At 39.1% G+C, this 18,830-nt stretch overlaps 1 protein-coding gene across 1 annotated transcript; it reads right to left on the bottom strand.

Annotated features, from left to right (window-relative positions):
* Positions 1-4,671: 4,671 nt before the first annotated feature.
* Positions 4,672-11,430, bottom strand: ankrd49 (ankyrin repeat domain 49). The gene is made up of 3 exons (XM_035144945.2): positions 11,283-11,430; positions 9,362-9,594; positions 4,672-6,916 (listed from the first exon to the last, which is right to left on the bottom strand). The coding sequence occupies exons 2-3, from the start codon at positions 9,590-9,592 to the stop codon at positions 6,440-6,442; spliced, it is 708 nt and encodes a 235-aa protein (XP_035000836.1). The 5' UTR covers positions 9,593-9,594; positions 11,283-11,430; the 3' UTR covers positions 4,672-6,439.
* Between the last annotated feature and the right edge of the window lie 7,400 nt (positions 11,431-18,830).

Genomic DNA, 18,830 nt, shown 5'->3' on the forward strand with positions numbered 1-18,830 from the left:
TGTTTTGTGCTGTCGTTTTTTTTATTATGTTAAAAAGCTTCTTTTTTGATGAAAATAATAGTGATTTAAATGTTAAGAACTTTATTTGTTGGGAACTGTGTCATAAAAATCAGTAGTTATGGCTTTGTATCCCACATGCAGTTCTGCTTTAGAGCCACTAGATGGAAGTGTTGGTTCATGTACAGTTTTGAGAGATCAGTGTGAAAAAGTACTTCTGAGAAAATCATTAGATTTCCAGGTGGTTGAAGAAACAGTTTTATGAATATGTGTTGATAGAATGAATCATCTATAGATAAATATCAGAGAACGCAGCACAGGGCGGATTTTTCATTTTCTGTAAAACTTTTCAAATGACACAAAATAATCTCTAGTTATTTCTATTTGGGGCGAAGAACCAAAATTCTCAGACCTGAGGTGAGGAAATGTTCACATATACTCACACATCATGAAAATATCCTAGTATGCGAATGGAAACATGTGAATGAATATTTTTTTCTGCTCGGCACTTTAATTCGGACTGATTTGATGAGACCTACACTGACACCAAAAACCCTTGAGATGCAAATATGTTACTATGCAAACCTGTTATCAATCACGCAATATGATCTGAAGATATAAAGACAGGATCTCTTAAAATACAGACTTGGTTTAACTATGAAATGATGTGGGGAACAAAACATTTAGTGACCTTTTAAATACAGTCAGTCAGTGTCAGTCACTACAAGTCACAAAACAAAATGACCAATGAGAAAACACAACGGCAAATATCAAAATGAAAAGACAAAACACAATAATACAAATTTAAAACACAATGGCAAATAAATAACACAACAAATATGAAAACACAACAAATCATTTCACGACAAGCCTTGTAGATAGCAGGTACCCACCGTTTCCATTAGAAGTTATTGCTATTATGTTTTTTTATTTGTTGTTTTTTCTTATTTGCAGTTTTATTTCGTGATATGTTGTCGCTTTCTCTTATTTGTCATTGTGTTTAGGGATGTGTTGTTGCGTTCTCTTATTTGCTGTTGCATTTCTCGTCGTCTATTTTGTCTGTGATGTTGGAATATAATATATAAGAGTTATCACAACTGGCTCCTCCAGCAGCAGCAGCAGCAGCTCTGCATCGTGACGTTTCCTGGGGAACTCTGTTCACACAAGTAACGCTGAGGAACGAGATGAAAACAGAAGTAAACTCAAGAGCTGCAGCGAATACAAAGTTATTGTTGAATGTGTTTATGATCAAACTCTGAGAACTGTCAGAGCTCCAGCTACAGACGGTTGCATCGTTTCATTGTAAGAGTTTTGTAGATGGGAACAAAATCAGAAGGTTGTGGAGAGATTCTCATAACCAGAGTCATTCTCCTCTTTAAATGTTGGGGCTCCACACTGTAGTGTTTTATAGTTTGAGCTACTGAGAGAATATTGTCACAAACGAATTGCTGTTTTTCACTGTGTCCAGTAGATGGCGGTAAAGGAACACTGTGGGCCGTCATCTCATCATAATCTATCATAGTTCAAATTGTATATAAGCGATTAAGAGTGTATATTGGTTGACATTTGTGACAAAACTTGACATTTTGAAGAACACTCTTCGTGCATCACACTGAGAAGTCGAGGTAATTTTACTTCAGAAATAAATAAATAAAGCAATCACAGAGGAGGACATGCGAACAAAGAGCAGCAGACCAGTTATGTGTTTAAGCTTTCAGAGATCGGGATTTAAAAGTAGCTGCACTTGAACCAGGAAACATACTGGGAGGGTGTGTGGGTAATTGGAGGCCTTTTAAAGCTCTTTGTACTGCTCTTAAAAAGTCTTGGATAGAAATGCAGGCCATTTACCATCATAAATCCACCAGAATACTCCCACAGCACATCCAGGATGCAGTGGTCACAGGGACCCAAATATAATAAAGAATAACTCTATCTGGGGCCAAAGGTCAAAACAGGAAAGCGACTGTACAAACCTCTGAACTTGTGCCTCAGGTGGGCAGCAAACGTGTCGGAGGGCAGGAACACGTGTCAAAGCATGTGACAAGATAGGTGGATGTCATCAATTCGTATCTTTCTGAGTGGCTCTCTCTGAGTGCACCAGAGATGTAATGTTCCTGGCATGTTATGTGCAGACCTGCTGAAGGTTTAAAATCCATCCACTCATTATCTACACCACATGTCCTTTGATGGATGCAGGGGAGCTGCAGACAATCCTCATTAGTGGATGAGAGGCGGAGTGCATCGTCACTCCATCTCAGGGCTGACACATAGACATAAACAACCATCCGTGCTACGGGCAGTTCAGGGTCCAATTAAACGAACCTGCATGTCTTTGTTCTGTGGGAGGAGGAACCATCAGAGAATGCCACACAGAAAGGCCATGGTTGCTCAATCCCGGAACCTACTTATTGTGATACAGGAGGGTTAACCGTTTTGCTCAGCATATTCATTCAGCTTGGTAGGGTGCTAACATCTGTAATTAGTACTTAAAAAAGCATATTTTGTTTGTATTATTATATGTTTTCAATAGATAAAAGGTTTAGTGTAAGAATATATCATTCATTCTATGAAATGATAGAGACAAGTAGTGTACCCATTTCAAATTTCAACTGTTGGTGGCGCTAAAGGACAAGTCAGGAGATCAATGGGACTACGATCAATCCTCATGAATGTATGTTTGTTCCAAATTTCCTCGGAATCCAGTCAAAAGTTTTCAGGATCACCAAAGTTATTACGATTCATTCTCTGGTGACCATGAATGCAAATATATGTGGCGATATTTCACAACTGAATAAAGAGAAATCTCCTCATGTTGATGTTTGTTGAAAAGTCAGGACATCAACAAAATCAGTGGGATCAATCGTCAGGCAGCATATCCCTGTATTTCCCTTCAGAGGTGGTAGAGACCAAAAACAGAGCAAAATTTTACTGGTTTCCTTAGGTTTAAGGTGTGTAACCTGTTAAACTCAGTAGGAGTAATTAACATAAACTCAAATTCTACTTTTGTTGAAGAGCTTTCAACAACTCACAGTCTTCATCAACATATATCAAACGATCAGTTGACACATTGCGAATAAAGACTGCGAGATGCAGTTGGGTTCGATTTGTCAAACTAAGATGTGGTGAGGCTAGGAGGGAACTTTGAGCAGTGCCTTGTCTTGCTGTGAAAACGAGGCTAATTTACATACACAATGGACTTCATTCTCCATCTTGCTTCATCAACTGCCACTCAATTATGATACCTGCTGTAAAAAAACACTGTCTGAGTGATAAGTACTCCAAACAGTGATGTTATGAAAAACCTCCAGAGCTATTCCTTGTAAAAATGATTGGTCCAGATGTGCCACATCGTTGTTACTGAATATTTCACTATGGTGAAAAACCGCTCTGCTCGACAGTCAGGACACCTGTGTTTGTTTGACCTTGAATCTTTTCCCCATTCATATATGTTAATCAGAAAGAAAGCCTTGAAGTTTCCAATGAAATCATCATTAGTAACCCTTTAGTTCATAAATCTATAAAAACTGCTGAAGTAATTGGCTGCTCTCTCATTTTTAAAGACTAAAACAAGTATTTTATGCTTGTTGTTTATTCTGAATCTATTGCACAACTTCGAACATATTCAGTGATGCTCATTATGGGACAAAAAATAATCAAACTGCTTATACATTTTATGGATAAACAAGGTCATTCAACATGCTGGTTTGTTTCCAGTCTTTGACACCTAGAACAGAGACAGCATTGTGATTTAGGGAATTTTTTTTTTGAGACGGGAATCTGCAAAATTTGAATCGCACCTGACATGCGTCAAAGATTCAATACAGCACGATGTTACCGTTGTCATTGAAAACATGTTAAAAAGGATACAGCAAGTTTTTGTATGTGAGAAAGTGCAACATGCTAAACACATGTAATCTCAAGAATAAACCCAATCATCACACACATGTACTGTATGACAGCAGTCATAGGCTTTCAACATATGACTGATTCTTCACTTTACCTGAACACAATCAGTGAGAAACGTAATAACGTTGACACATTGTCATTTACGAAAACCCGCTCTAATGATGCCATGATTGTTGTACATTTTTTTCTTCTTTAATTAGCTGAAAAACAGCTCCGATTACTCGACAGACTGACTTTTCTCGCCACTTTTCTGCAGTTATTGACCCGTAGGCAGAATTACAGGTTGGGAAGAAAGCTTTGTTTAAAAAAAAGAAGAAGAAATCTTTGTCTGATTTGAATGATGCTCCTACAACTCCTCCTGTGAGTCCGTGCTGTGCTGTGTCCTCAGAGCCTGGATGCTGCAGGTGACAAACCACGTGGCCCCATCAAGTTGAAAGCAGAATGACTAGGATTCATTTGAGAACGCTGGGGCACAGAATCACCAGCCCCCTCACTGATTAAATGTTAAACCACTTATGGACCATTTTCACCCACACTTAATAACTGCTTAAATACTGAGCACCTCATCACCGCCTCATCCCAACTCTGCAGCTGAGTCGGAACGTCGATGTGATGGAGCCTCTGCACTTACAGATCTGAGGCTTTGAAATTGTTTCTCTGAGGATGTGGGTTTAGCAGTGTGTCGATGGTTTTCTCTGAAAGGATATTGAACTGTGATGGAAATTTGACCTGGGGAGACTTCGGAAATAAAGAGATTCGAGAATAATAGTCTTTTAAGAGGATTTTATTCCTTGCAAGGAAAGTCAGACAGTCACACAGTGTGCGATGAGCATTCTGCAGAGGGAATGACCAAGAAACAGTTGCAGGCGTGTGCTTTTTATGCAGGTACAATGAAGAAATGTGTGTGTGTGTGAAGATTTGAACTGTGTGTGTGTGTGTTTATGGGAACTATGTGTGTGAACGGAGTGAATAGTAAAATCCCAGGAGATAAGACACAAACACCTGCTGAAGGCCTCCTCGAGGTCTTGGTGGGGGAGACAAGCATTCTGCAGATATGTGGCTCTGATGTCATCTTAATAGTTTCACACGGAGAAATAGTATGCATAAGCAGAGATAATGCAAGCGTGGTATAATGGTACAGAACACTCCCCAATTTCCTTGAAATTACTCATTTTCTAGGAGATGGTAAATGATAGTAAATGATGGGATTTGGAGAAGAAAAAAAAGCAGACCTGTTTCCCACCTTACGCGTCCTTACTTATATAGTACAACGAACTTTTGTTGTCTATGAAAATGTGTTGTCTATAATCTGCTGCCTGAAACCTTACAATCAAGTGTCATTTCATGCTCTGATGTAACCTCACCTCTTAAATACAAGAGGCTTGTAGCTTGGCAGAGGGTGTTCCCTGTAAATGTGTTAACACTGAGAGAAGAGAGGGTGGCTCAATCTCCCCAGACGGGAATTTTCCCTGCAGGAGGGGATGTTTGTCTTCATTCGACTTTACTATCAGCTAAGGTCTCATATTTGAACCTGACTTTTGCGATTGCCTTTCAGGAAAAAGCCTCTGAAGTTGTTACTACAACATGGCACTATTAGCTGTTACAGGCCTGGGGCTTACTTGAGGATCCTGTACTTTTTGATGATACACGAAATCAACAGCTCAGAGTGACCGTGCCTATGGGAAGGAGAAAAAGATCATGTAAATTATCTCTGCCCTTGCAGGAAAAGGCTGCAGGGCCTCATGACTATGTATTTGTAATCTGTGACAGCAGGGACAAAACAGTGTTTGACTGTAGAAGTGCATTCTGTAGTTGAGTGGAAATCATGAAGAGCCAGTACTCATCTGTTCAGACCTAACGGTCTTTGGACATTACCCTGCAACATGCTTTGCGTTAAGATGTTTATTTCCAGCTTCATGAAAAGATGTGATGATAAGAGGTTGTATTCATTGACATTGAAATGTTCCCATAATGCTTTGAGGCGGAGTGCAAGGATAAAAGTTCGAGGTCGCGTGAACCTGTTTCCGACCATAGAAACTACTTTAAATAGACATTTTGATGTCAGTTGTATCGATTGTGAGATCAAAATAGTGATTTCTGTTGAAGTTTATAGAACAAACTTACAGAGTGACCATGAACTCAGGCTGAAAGGTTGACAACATTAGTCACTTAGTTCACTGACAGAACATTAGACAACAAACATTGGGTAATTAATTCATTATTAAGTTGTTCTTCAAGCATAAAATGGCAAAATTTGAGACGGACAGAAGAAGGAATAATACAAAGATACAGCCTTATTATATTATGATAACCATGAACATCAGCAACGATTTATTGAGTTAAGTCCAAGGGAAGGTCTCTGGTCTCTGTCCTAAAAGATAATAAGCTGAACATCTGGACTGTTGGTCGGAAGTAACAATATATTTATTAGATGAAACGATTCAACAGCTAATAATTGTGCAGATTGGTCGATAATGTAGCTGCTGTCCAGATTGAGAACATAAGTAAGTAAATGTGAGACTCTACGTGCACTTGTTCACGCGTCTGGTACCACACTGACACAGTCCTCTACAATCTCAAACAGGAAGTGATGCGGGCCACTGCGTCGGGCCACCTCACTAGCCGTCTCCCCGGTGCTGCTGCGAAGCCCCGGCTTCAGGTGTCTGTGGGACAGCAGCAGCTCCAGCGTCTGGGCGGAGTCTGTCTTTGAGGAGCTGGCGTGTGAAGCGGCCAGGTGAAGTGGCGTGAGCCCGCCATTGGTCTGAGCGTTCAGCTCGGCTCCTCGCTGCAGGAGGAGACTCCCCACGGTGACGCGGCTCCACCGGCAGGCGCTGTGAAGCGGCGTCCAGCCATCGACGGTGCGGGGGTCAACCCTAGAGCCAGCGGCGAGTAAAGCAGAAACAACCTCCACATGGCCGCTGTAGGCTGCACGGTGCAGGGGAGTGTAACCGTCCGCATCACAGCAGTGCACCAGCAGAGGATCAGCTGATAATAATCTGTGGATGGGTGAAAGCTGGAGGAAAAGAAATTCATAAAACATAGAGCAGGAAATTACAAACTAAGAGTTTGTAGATGCCTTACATGAGGGTAGATTTTATCTCTTTGTCAATTAAACATTACACACGGCACGAGCTGCTATTCTCAAAAACACAGTGGTCGCGTGCTCACAATTGATCTGTGTAAATAAGTAGAACAGTACTTTTTCATCTGTATTAAAACTGCAGTGGCACTGAAACCTGACCATCTGAGAGGGGGTCAAATCTGACCCCTTGTTGGAAGGAAAATTGTCTTAAACAAAATTTAGATTTTATAATTAAATGAATTAATTAATTGATGATCAAAAATATTTTTCTGTTGATGAATTAATAAACTGGAATGGCACTAAGAAGAGCACATACCTCCACAAAGGCCCAGCCGTCCCTTAAATTCAACCAAGCTGCAGCAAATATCACACACTCATAGAAATCTGTTCCCTGCCTGATTTGTTTCATCAAAATCCATGAATTATTCCCTGGGAAAATCTCTCCATTATGTGTACGAAAAATAAAAAAAGATTCCTGAATCTGCACCAAAATGTAATGGGTTCAGGACATTCTTTGTATAATCTTGCTCACTAACAGACAAAGAACCATATGAACCAAGCAAACAAACAGATAGGGGTGAAAACCATATATGCATTAGAGGCTTTAGAGGAATGTTTGGCAACTAGGTCTCACTATTGTTTGTACCTTGTGCTTTACTCTACGCCTTTGTGTTCAGGAAAAAAAAGAAAAAGAAACATGAAGGTGCTTTAATACTTTCAAGAAATAACAAGTGTGTTTTGGTGAGAGATAATATCTATTACCAAACACTAATCAAAGACGAAACACTAGATTAACGAGTAACTTTAAATAATTTAGAGATTTATCAACAAAACATATATATTTGTTTTGCACGTTGAGGAAAATAATTACATGGAAATAGGTTGCGTACGCAGGGAACTGCGATTTAATTAAATTGAGGTTGACCTTTTCCCCAATCAAGACAGTGTTCAATTCCACACAGGGTGCTTTGTTTTTCATTATGTTAGTGGACTGTTGGTCAGAAAATGAGCGCTGCACCGTATATTCTTATGATTAAACTGTTTTCAATATAGCCTTTTTTTTAAACTCACAATACACTATGTCTATCTGATCACAAATGGTCAGCTCTAACTACGGCTTTAACCACATTCGGAGGTGGTCTGAGTCGCAAGAGGCCACATTCTTTTTGCTGCGTCCTAGTATATAGTAGCATATGTTCCAATACAAAGCTAAATTATTATACACAATTGGCATTTTTAGCCAGATTTTATGTGGAAATCTTAGATTTTCCTGAAAATGTGATTTAATTGTGATACACATACATTTTAAAATCCACATAGGGTGATAGACAATTTCATCAACATCACAGCCTCACACTTTGAATCTTTTGCGTACAGAAAAATCCTTGTGCAGAACAAACCGCTACTCTGAACGAGCTGTTATGCAACTGTAACGACGATCAAAATATTATGACAATTATTGTTTTAATTAATAATTTGATCCATTCTATTGAAGAAAATTATGAAAATACCTATAATTATAATTGCATAGAGCCGAATGTTGACGTTGTTTTGTCCAACAAACCCTAACCCTAACTCAATTAAGACAAGGACAAGCAGCAAATCCTCACATTTGAAAAGTTGAGAATGTTTGGTCCTATCACAATGATTACTGATTATTTCTATTGACTAATTCTTAGAGCTCTGAATGGCACACAGATTTAAGCCAGAAGATCCAAATTTTAAACATGAGCATGACAATGAGGCTTTTTCTTCCTTTGTTTCCACATTGGAGTTTTAGAATGACAATGAGGATGACAGGATCCTCAAACAAAGGATTAAAAACATTATATAGCACTTTGGTTTTGTTTTTTGATTGCACATTGACTTCAGAACCAGTAAACTGTACAAATTAAACACATTCATGTGTGATGCTTCAATTTGTGGTTGATTTCAGGTAACAGAAGTATATCACGGCACTAAATTGAAATGGCTAATTACTGAAATTATCGAAAGAGCTGAAATAATGACTACAAGCATTCCTGTGCTCTTGACCTACTGAAATGCCAGATAAAAACTCTCTCTCAATTGAAATCAGCTTTCTCCACGGCTGGATTTAACTCCATCATCAGTTATTTCCAACAAACAATTGGATATTCAAATACATGCAGTTGATTGGAAACTCTGAATTGCCCGTAGGTGGGAATGTGACTTTCTGTCTCTGTATGTTGGCCCTGTGATACGCTGGTGACCTGTCAAGGTTGCTTAGTGGTCAGTGGTTACACCACCACTGCTCGTCTCTGTCTGTGTGTTTCAATGTTAACTCTTTGTTTATTCCCACTTCAAGGGAAATGCATGTTTGACTAAATGACAAATCAAATGGTTTTGATCACTTACACGATTGTTTTCTGCAGCCCACAGAATGAGCTCAACTGGTTCGTCTTTGAGAGCTTCCTCCTTTTCTAGATACCACTCCTCGCTACGTTCCCCTTCCTCTTCCTCCTCCTCCTCCTCCTCCTCTTCCTCCACATCATTGCTGCCTGTCCACAGGCTGCTGGTTCCACGGGGGATCAAGTGTCCATGTGTGTTCAGAAGCTCGAGTTGATTAAAATCTTCAGGAAACTCCATCACTGAAATCAGACAGTCACACAAGAAGAAATGAATATTAGAGATTTAGAAACTAATGTTGAAAACTAAGTTAACAATCTAAATTTAATAACTTTACTCGACTGAAAAGCCTCAGGATGTTACTCAGCTGGTACCTTGATTCTGAATGGGGACAAACTAGTCTTTTAAAATATAATTAAAAACTTTCAGCACGTCAGTTTTGTTGCTTTGAGTCGGATCTATCACATTTATATAAGTGAAATCAATCCAGCAGCAGCATCCCCAGTGTACACCGACAGCCCGTTATGATCCCAACTGCATCACGTGCAGCAAGTATACAACATCTACATTTAAGCTAGGACTTTCAAAATTAAAAAATTTACTTTGAACAAGCTTTCCCCCAAAATAACACTTAGAATCAGAAATTGCAATAATTATTTGCTATAGCTTCTTTGCTCCGCAAGGTTATCAAAATACAATAATCCTCTTCAGTATTTTTGGCTTGGCCTGCACATCCGCTGCTACTGTATTACCACTTTCTTATATTGTAATAACTTAAAAATCTTTAGGATTTGAAATAGTTAAAGGCCAACTGAACCTTTAACATACATATAAGTATTGATGTTTATAACAAATTTTACAAAACATAACGCAGAAAAGATGTAACAGCTGTAGAATTTTGCTCAGACTCTTTACATTTAATTTTGTACTGGAGGGACAATAAAAAACAGTTTGATGTTGGAACAGGTTGGATGATAAAACATATCAGCACAACATGCTGGTGTTGTATGCTGGCATCTAATGTGAGGAAGAAGAATTACAAACACTCTGAAGTATAATGAAATACAGTTTAACAGATGAACTTTCTGAATCCTCAGGACTGACCATTACGTTGAATCAGCATCTTTTAGCTTTGTGCTCTTAAATTTCCTTCGGGATCAATAAAATATGTATGTAGGTATGTACTCTATGTATGAATCATGTGTCCGTCTGTGCAGAGGAGTCAAAAATGTAGTTTCTCTGAAAGTTAGTTGAACTGTGATTATTACGTCAACAGAATGGCAACTACTTTTCTCCTTCGTAATCGTTTAAAGGAAGAAATATTATTTCATTTGATTATTTATTGTAATATGATCCAAACTCCAAAGATGGTTTATCCAGACACACCTCAGCGGTTGATGATCAGACGGTTTACCTCTGTGACATGAGTGAACGCCTGTTAATCATATCTTCTGCGGTCGGTCTATAAATCGGTTAATGGCTTATTTTAATTTTAGGGTTGCCATTTTAAACAACTGACAAAAGGACAACGGAAGGAAATTAGCCTGTTGAGCTAACTCTCATTTTGCTTTGGATTAATGAGCACTGTCCCTGTCAAATAAAAACAAACAAATGCAATGAAATAAATACACGATGTAAAGTCTTTGCTGACGAAGCACAAACCAGAGTTAACCACATGTTAACCACCTGATACACAAGCGACAGTTCCAGTGGTGGACGAGGCTCCATATAAACAACATTGGACCAGTGATCCTTACGTTAATGGGAAGAAAACTGTACGTTAACGTAACAGCTGTCTAAACGTACGTAGACGTAACATGTGGCTACTGGAGCTAATGCTATTAGCATCATTTCTCGCGTCAGAATCTCTTCCCACTTAAACAGGAGATTTAACTGACTCACCAGAATAAAACCATTCACTCAACCTCACCTTTCGCTCGTTCAAAACAAACCCAGGTTTACTGGCTGCCGCCGCGGAGGAACATGGGATATGTAGTTGTTCTCCGGTGTTAGCGTCAGTGCACTCCTCCGGAGAGGTATCACTACCCATAAGTACCCGCGCTGTGTCGGGTCTTCTTCGGTGCTGGAATTGAGAGTAGTCCAGAGACGGTGTCCGCCTGTTTCTGCCCCCTGTCATCTGCCATGTGTCATTGCACCAACCTCACATGATGCCTGACAGAAAGTCTCATCACTTAAAGCTGCATCAAGTACAACACAGTAATGGTGTTTTTTATTCATTAGAACCAAATTTATACATAAAAAAACAGCATGTCCTATTTTGAATGGGGTTCGTAACGTCACCTTGTGTTTCAGTCTGTCTTGGATCTTGCGAGGCAGATGCTGATCATAATATTTATATACACTACCGTTCAAAAGTTTGGGGTCACCCAGACAATTTCGTGTTTTCCATGAAAACTCACACTTTTATTTATCAAATGAGTTGCAAAATGAATAGAAAATATAGTCAAGACATTGACAAGGTTAGAAATAATGATTTTTATTTGAAATATTAATTTTGTTCTTCAAACTTTGCTTTCGTCAAAGAATGCTCCATTTGCAGCAATTACAGCATTGCAGACCTTTGGCATTCTAGCTGTTAATTTGTTGAGGTAATCTGTAGAAATTTCACCCCACGCTTCCTGAAGCACCTCCCACAAGTTGGATTGGCTTGATGGGCACTTCTTGCGTACCATACGGTCAAGCTGCTCCCACAACAGCTCAATGGGGTTGAGATCTGGTGACTGCGCTGGCCACTCCATTACAGACAGCATACCAGCTGCCTGCTTCTTCCCTAAATAGTTCTTGCATAATTTGGAGGTGTGCTTTGGGTCATTGTCCTGTTGTAGGAGGAAATTGGCTCCAATCAAGCGCTGTCCACAGGGTATGGCATGGCGTTGCAAAATGAGTTGTAGTGCTTCCTTATTTAAAATCCCTTTTACCTTGTACAAATCTCCCACTTTACCAGCACCAAAGCAGCCCCAGACCATCACATTACCTCCACCATGCTTGACAGATGGCGTCAGGCACTCATCCAGCATCTTTTCACCTGTTCTGCGTCTCACAAATGTTCTTCTGTGTGATCCAAACACCTCAAACTTTGATTCGTCTGTCCATAACACTTTTTCCAATCTTCCTCTGTCCAATGTCTGTGTTCTTTTGCCCATATCAATCTTTTCTTTTTATTGGCCAGTCTCAGATATGGCTTTTCTTTGCCACTCTGCCTAGAAGGCCAGCATCCCGAATCGCCTCTTCACTGTAGACGTTGACACTGGCGTTTGCGGGTACCATTTAAAGAAGCTGCCAGTTGAGGACCTGTGAGGCGTCTATTTCTCAAACTAGAGACTCTAATATACTTGTCTTCTTGCTGAGTTGTGCACCGGGCCTCCCACTTCTCTTTCTACTCTGGGCCCGTTTGTGCTGTTCTCTGAAGGGAGTAGTACACACCGTTGTAGGAAATTTTCAGTTTCTTTGCAATTTCTCGCATGGAATAGCCTTCATTTCTAAGAACAAGAATAGACTGGCGAGTTTCACATGAAAGTTCTCTTTTTCTGGCCATTTTGAGAGTATAATCGAACCCACAAATGTGATGCTCCAGATACTCAACTAGCTCAAAGGAAGGCCAGTTTTATAGCTTCTCTCTCCAGCAAAACAGTTTTCAGCTGTGCTAACATAATTGCACAAGGGTTTTCAAGGGTTTTCTAATCATCCATTAGTCTTCTAAGGCGATTAGCAAACACAATGTACCATTAGAACACTGGAGTGATAGTTGCTGGGAATGGGCCTCTATACACCTATGTAGATATTTCATTAAAAACCAGACGTTTCCACCTAGAATAGTCATTTACCACATTAACAATGTATAGAGTGTATTTCTGATTAATTTAATGTTATCTTCATTGAAAAAAACAGTGCTTTTCTTTGAAAAATAAGGACATTTCTAAGTGACCCCAAACTTTTGAACGGTAGTGTATATATATATATATATATAAGTTAAAGCCCTATAATCAAATTTAGGCAGGCTCAAAATTGTGTCAAACTGGTCTATTCTTATACCAGTAGCGTATCGTTAGCTTTGGCTCCTCCTCCCTACGTCACACGTTCTCTAAGTGAGACAGGAGAATGCACACAAACCTAGGTAAGGGACATCACTGGTAGGGAAGGCAATGCGTCTCTCTTGATTTATTGGACATTTTGTGTAACATATAGCTTTACAACTTATTTGAACGTTCACTAACATTGGTTTTCATACTAACGTTATGTTGCTCGAGACCACCATGGTCCACCACAAAAAAAGTCCTCCAGCCATCTGTGACATATGTGCCTGGTGAGTCTATGTCCTTCTGGCCGCGCACCATTTTTTTGTGGCTTGAGTTCATCACTGACAGTCAGTCTCACATGCAGCCGTGCTTCCCTCGTCCCCCTCAGTCACTTTTACCCCTTATTTAAAAGTCATTTTCCAAATCACGCATGGGTGGAGTGAGGGTCTGAGCAAGGGCTAAAGTTACACTTTGACATGGAGACTAAATCCATGAGATGGATCCTCAGTCAGAAGAAAAGAAATAGGAAAAATAATCAGAAATTATAGATACAGGCTCAGGGCTGTGATTGGACAACATTATGCTACATTAACAGCAGGTGTACTCAGACAGAAACTTCATTACAAAAGTAAAAACATTTAATTTAAAACCCAATACTCTGCAGATGCTTTTTCTGCATTAAAACGCCCCCATGTTTTAATTTCAGTATGTGCATCCACAGAAGAGTCTCCAAGCTGGGACGTGATTTGTTTTAAAACTACTGTGTGTTTTGTCATTTACAAGAGTATCTACAGGATTATGGTGTAATTAATATAAGTAACACATTCAAATAAAGGGAGCAAACATCATTCAGTAATAACTTTAATCACCTCAGTTTGTTGGTTGGTTGGTTGGTTTGTTTATAAACAAGAATAAGCAAAAACTAATGGATGAATCAAGATGAAAATTGCAGAAATAATGTGGTAATGGTTCGGTAAGAACTCATTACATTTTTGGTGCAGATCTAGATGAGGGGACTGATGTTTTAAACATTGTACTTTTCGGATTTTCACTGATTTCTCAGGGAATAATTCATGGGTTTAAGGAGACTGTTGGGCCATGGAAGATTTATGTGCTCTACTGAGTGCCATTCCTCTTTGGAAATATTGACAATGACTATGAGAAAGATGTCTTCAGGCATTCATCATAAATAATTGGAGGCTGTGGCTCAGGAGGTGGAGCAGGTCGTCCTCGAACCATTCCATGAGCCAATGTGTCCTTGGACAAGATAATTAATCCTAGATTGTCTCTGCTAACAGTGTGTTAGTGCTGCACATAGATGTTCGGTACTTTTAAAACCTAAGTTGTTTAATTTTAGCAGTAGCAGCTATAGTTTTTGACAGGCACTATTGTCCATGCAAGATTAGTGGTGTTGTTGGTCTTTAGCCACTGAGCACCCTTGACCCTGATTTGACTAAGTGGTACAACAGAAACTCACAGAGAATCGTTGACAGAAACTAATGAAACTCTTTGCAGAATGCACAACGGGTCTTTTGAAAGGTTGCACAGGGAAAAGAGAGATGGCTTGAGTTTTTGAAAAGTGAGTCACATCTCCAGCCACAAAAGACCTCACAAATTAGCCACCGCATGTTCTGTCCATCTTGGAAGGAGCATTATAATAAGATGAGCACAACGTCTGAGTGTCTCCTTATTTTTGTCCTGAGTTATACACAGCTCCTGCGCTGTTCAGCAAAATCTGTGGTTTGGCTATTCTTGAGCTGGTAAATATAATTAAACCGCAACTATAGATGTTTTGTTAATGCACTCATAGTGATAATCCCTGTTAAGAAAGTTCCTTAATGCTTTTCACATTTCAGGAAAAAGGTGCTTACTGATGCCATTAAAACCACTCTGTACGGTATGGCTCTCTCTGCACTGGTTTTAAATCAGAATAATATCTGAGGCAAGATGACAAGACCTGACATAGGTACGGGAGTGAGGCCACAAGCAGCCTTGAAAGTCACCAGTATGATCTTATATCAAACCTCAATGTCGTCAAGTGTCATGAATCATTTTATAAATCAAGTTTTAATCAAATATAATCATTGATGTCTGACACACTGACTGTGATGGATAAACTTACTGACTGTTTCTGATCCCAGGGTGCTCACTTTATATATTGTGTTTATGACCATCAACAATCATTAATAGATAGATTAATACTTTATTGATCCTGTGGGGAATTGAGGAATTGGTCAACATATACACAGAGTATAGACACACCTTCAACACGTTCTTTCTTTTTCATGACTATGGATTAAGATGACACATATTTTTGTGACTAAATGAATGACTGTGCTAATGAATCTATCATTATTATATTCATTGCTTTTGTATGAATATTTTGCACCAACCATTGCTCTTTCAACAGGCATAGTTTATAGTTGTGACTCAGATGGTGATAAGGAATGAAACCAGGGTTTTCTAAGAAATTTGAAATAATAAAATTTAGTGGCGATTGTGTCTTAGATTGCTTAATCCCCCCTGCTTGATTATTATAAGCATTTTTATCTTAAAAATGGAGTATCTTCCCGAATTTATTTTTAAATATTCCTCTGTTTTAGTCATTCCATCTGTTGATTCCCAATAGATACTCACACGCAAATAGAGTTGCTGCTTTTTATCAAAACACGATCAAGCTCTAATTTCAAATCAGTGGACTACTCTACTCTAATACTTTATATTGCACTTAAGTGATGCATAGAAACACATCATCAGCAATCAAATTAAGACCAAAACTAATCACTGCACAGTAATGAACGGAGCCTTCACTGAAAAATGAAAATTCACTCATTATCTACTCACCACTGTGCTGATGGAGGTGGTGGGTGAAGTGTTTGAGTCCACAAAACACTTCTGGAGTTTCAGGGGTACACGGTGTTGCAGCCAAATCCAATACAATTGAAGTAAATGGTGACTGATTCTTCAAAAAACAATTAAAAAACACTAAATGCCCTGATACTGCTCCTGTGGTGTCATTCAAGTGCCCGTTAGCCCCGGCATTCAAATTCAATTCAAAACAGCGTCATTTACACCATTGTTAACCTAAATGTCCTCTGTGATCCACACAGAGGAGGAAACAGCCTTTAAGGACAACTTTGCTGATCAGTAATTGAACCTTGTTTTCTACTGTCATTTACCTGGCTGATGCACATAGTGTACCTGTTGAAGGCTACAGGAACCCCCGATAATACACTAATTTCAAAAACAGTTTTACATTATACATATTTGGCCTATGGGTGAATTGATTGCATGCTGAGTTTGCCTCAGGCGAATGAATGACTTTATTACAGAGAAATCACACTTTCTGCAAACACACACATGCACGCACACACGCACACACACACACACACACACACACACACACACACACACACACACACACACACACACACACACACACACACACACACACACACACACACACACACACACACACACACACACACATTCATACTACTTAATTCTTACTTCTTACATGTATGCATTGGCCACAACACTAATAGGTTTTGGATTTAAACTCTGTGCAGATGAGTGTTAGGGATGCGAATCATAAATCATATTGCATGTCATACCATGTGACCACTCATATGTATGTTGGTCATGCACACGTGGGTGTAAACAGGAGGCAGATTGTCTCTGTGCAGTTGTTTGCATAGGTGCAGGCAACTCTACAAACAACGAACAGCAACAGTGGAAATTAGAAGCTGGGATTTCTTTTCCTGGACAGACAAAGAGGTGGATCTGTCACTGAAAGTAACATATCTGAGCTATTCATTTTTTATGTTGCCATAATCGAGTTATGAGTGATGACACAACCAGGAACATTCAATCAGTTTCCTGTTTCAATCAGTCTCTGCCCATCCAGACAAAGCCCCAGAGTTTTCAGACTCAAATGGGGCCAGCAGCGTCTCCAAAAGTCTCCTACTCGAAAGACGTACATAGCTGATGTGATGCATTTTAAAACTAAAACCTATTGGTGCAGGAGCCACTTGCTGTCTAATAGCTAGGGTATTAAGCTGGGGTATTGGATCCCTACTCAATCACAGAGGGTGTTATATCCCTTGTTTAATTTGAATTGATTTACAATTTTTTTCCAGCACAAGGCAAAAAGGAAATTTAAACCACTCAGCTGGAGCTAGGAAAAGAAGAAGCTGCTGGAAATAAGAAATCCAAATGGGAGAGATGATTGTCCTTTTAAATACCAGAGTCAATTTTTTTATTTTCAATCCAGTTTATGAGTCCAGCTATTTATTCATCTTTTTAAACTTCATTTTCAAATAGTTAAATTCAATTATGTATATCCATGTATACATTTGTATTTTTAAATAACACACTTTGACACACATGACTGTTTTATGTTGTTTTTGTGGCTCCCGTTTTAATTAGATCTATTCATTGATAGATATTTAACATGTGTCTTCTTTTTGTAAATAATCTTTTTATTTCTCATTAAAATATCAAATTAATTGGCACACCATTAATTTCAAATAACATTTATAAATGGCTATCTTAATTACAGATAATTATGCTCCATATGGATGTACAGCAGGCTCTTTTATAGTCTTCTTTTTGTAAATATCTTTTTATTTCTCATTAAAATATCAAATTAATTGGCACACCATTAATTTCAAATACAATTTTGTAAATGGCTATCTTAATTATAGATTATTATTCTCCATATGGAGGTACACTACTGCAGGAGCATTTATTGTCCTCACAATCACAGCTTCAAATCGAAACATGAGGTAAATGATGAGCTGAGTCTGGTCTAAATACACAAGGTCTGCATAACAAACCAGAGTTTAATTTGTGGATTCACACGAGAGAAGTTCCTCCATGTTTTAAAGGATATTTGATTGAATGCAGATTCTCATGGGATGGAGACTCGGACTTTCAGAAAAGCCTGAAGGCAAACAACACACCACTCTGCTCCGACCTGTGAGATTACGTTTAAGGGCTGCAAATCAATAAGCAGGGAAACTGGAGATCACTGCAGTCTCTGTGATCACACACACACATGCGTGTCTCTCTATAGTTGTGAGGACACTCGTTGACATAATGCGTTCCCTGGCCCCTTACCCTAACCATCCCAACAAAATGTCTAACCCTAACCCTAAAACCAAGTCTCAACCCTCAAAAAGCCAATTTAATTCGTGAGGACCACTCAAAATGTCCTCACAATGATGGTATTGAACCCAAATTGCCCCTCATAACTATATATAAACATGCCCACACACACAATCACACACATACACACACACACTTCTACTTGCGAAGACACTCATTTACATAAAGCATTTCCTAGCCTCTTAGACTAACCTTCAGTCATAACTAAGTGTTGGATTTGGCTGCAACCCTGTTAACCCCTGAAAATCCAAAAGGGTTTTGTGGACTCTAAC

This window comes from Hippoglossus stenolepis, chromosome 2 (genome assembly GCF_022539355.2).
Source record: "Hippoglossus stenolepis isolate QCI-W04-F060 chromosome 2, HSTE1.2, whole genome shotgun sequence".
Lineage (NCBI taxonomy): Eukaryota > Metazoa > Chordata > Actinopteri > Pleuronectiformes > Pleuronectidae > Hippoglossus > Hippoglossus stenolepis.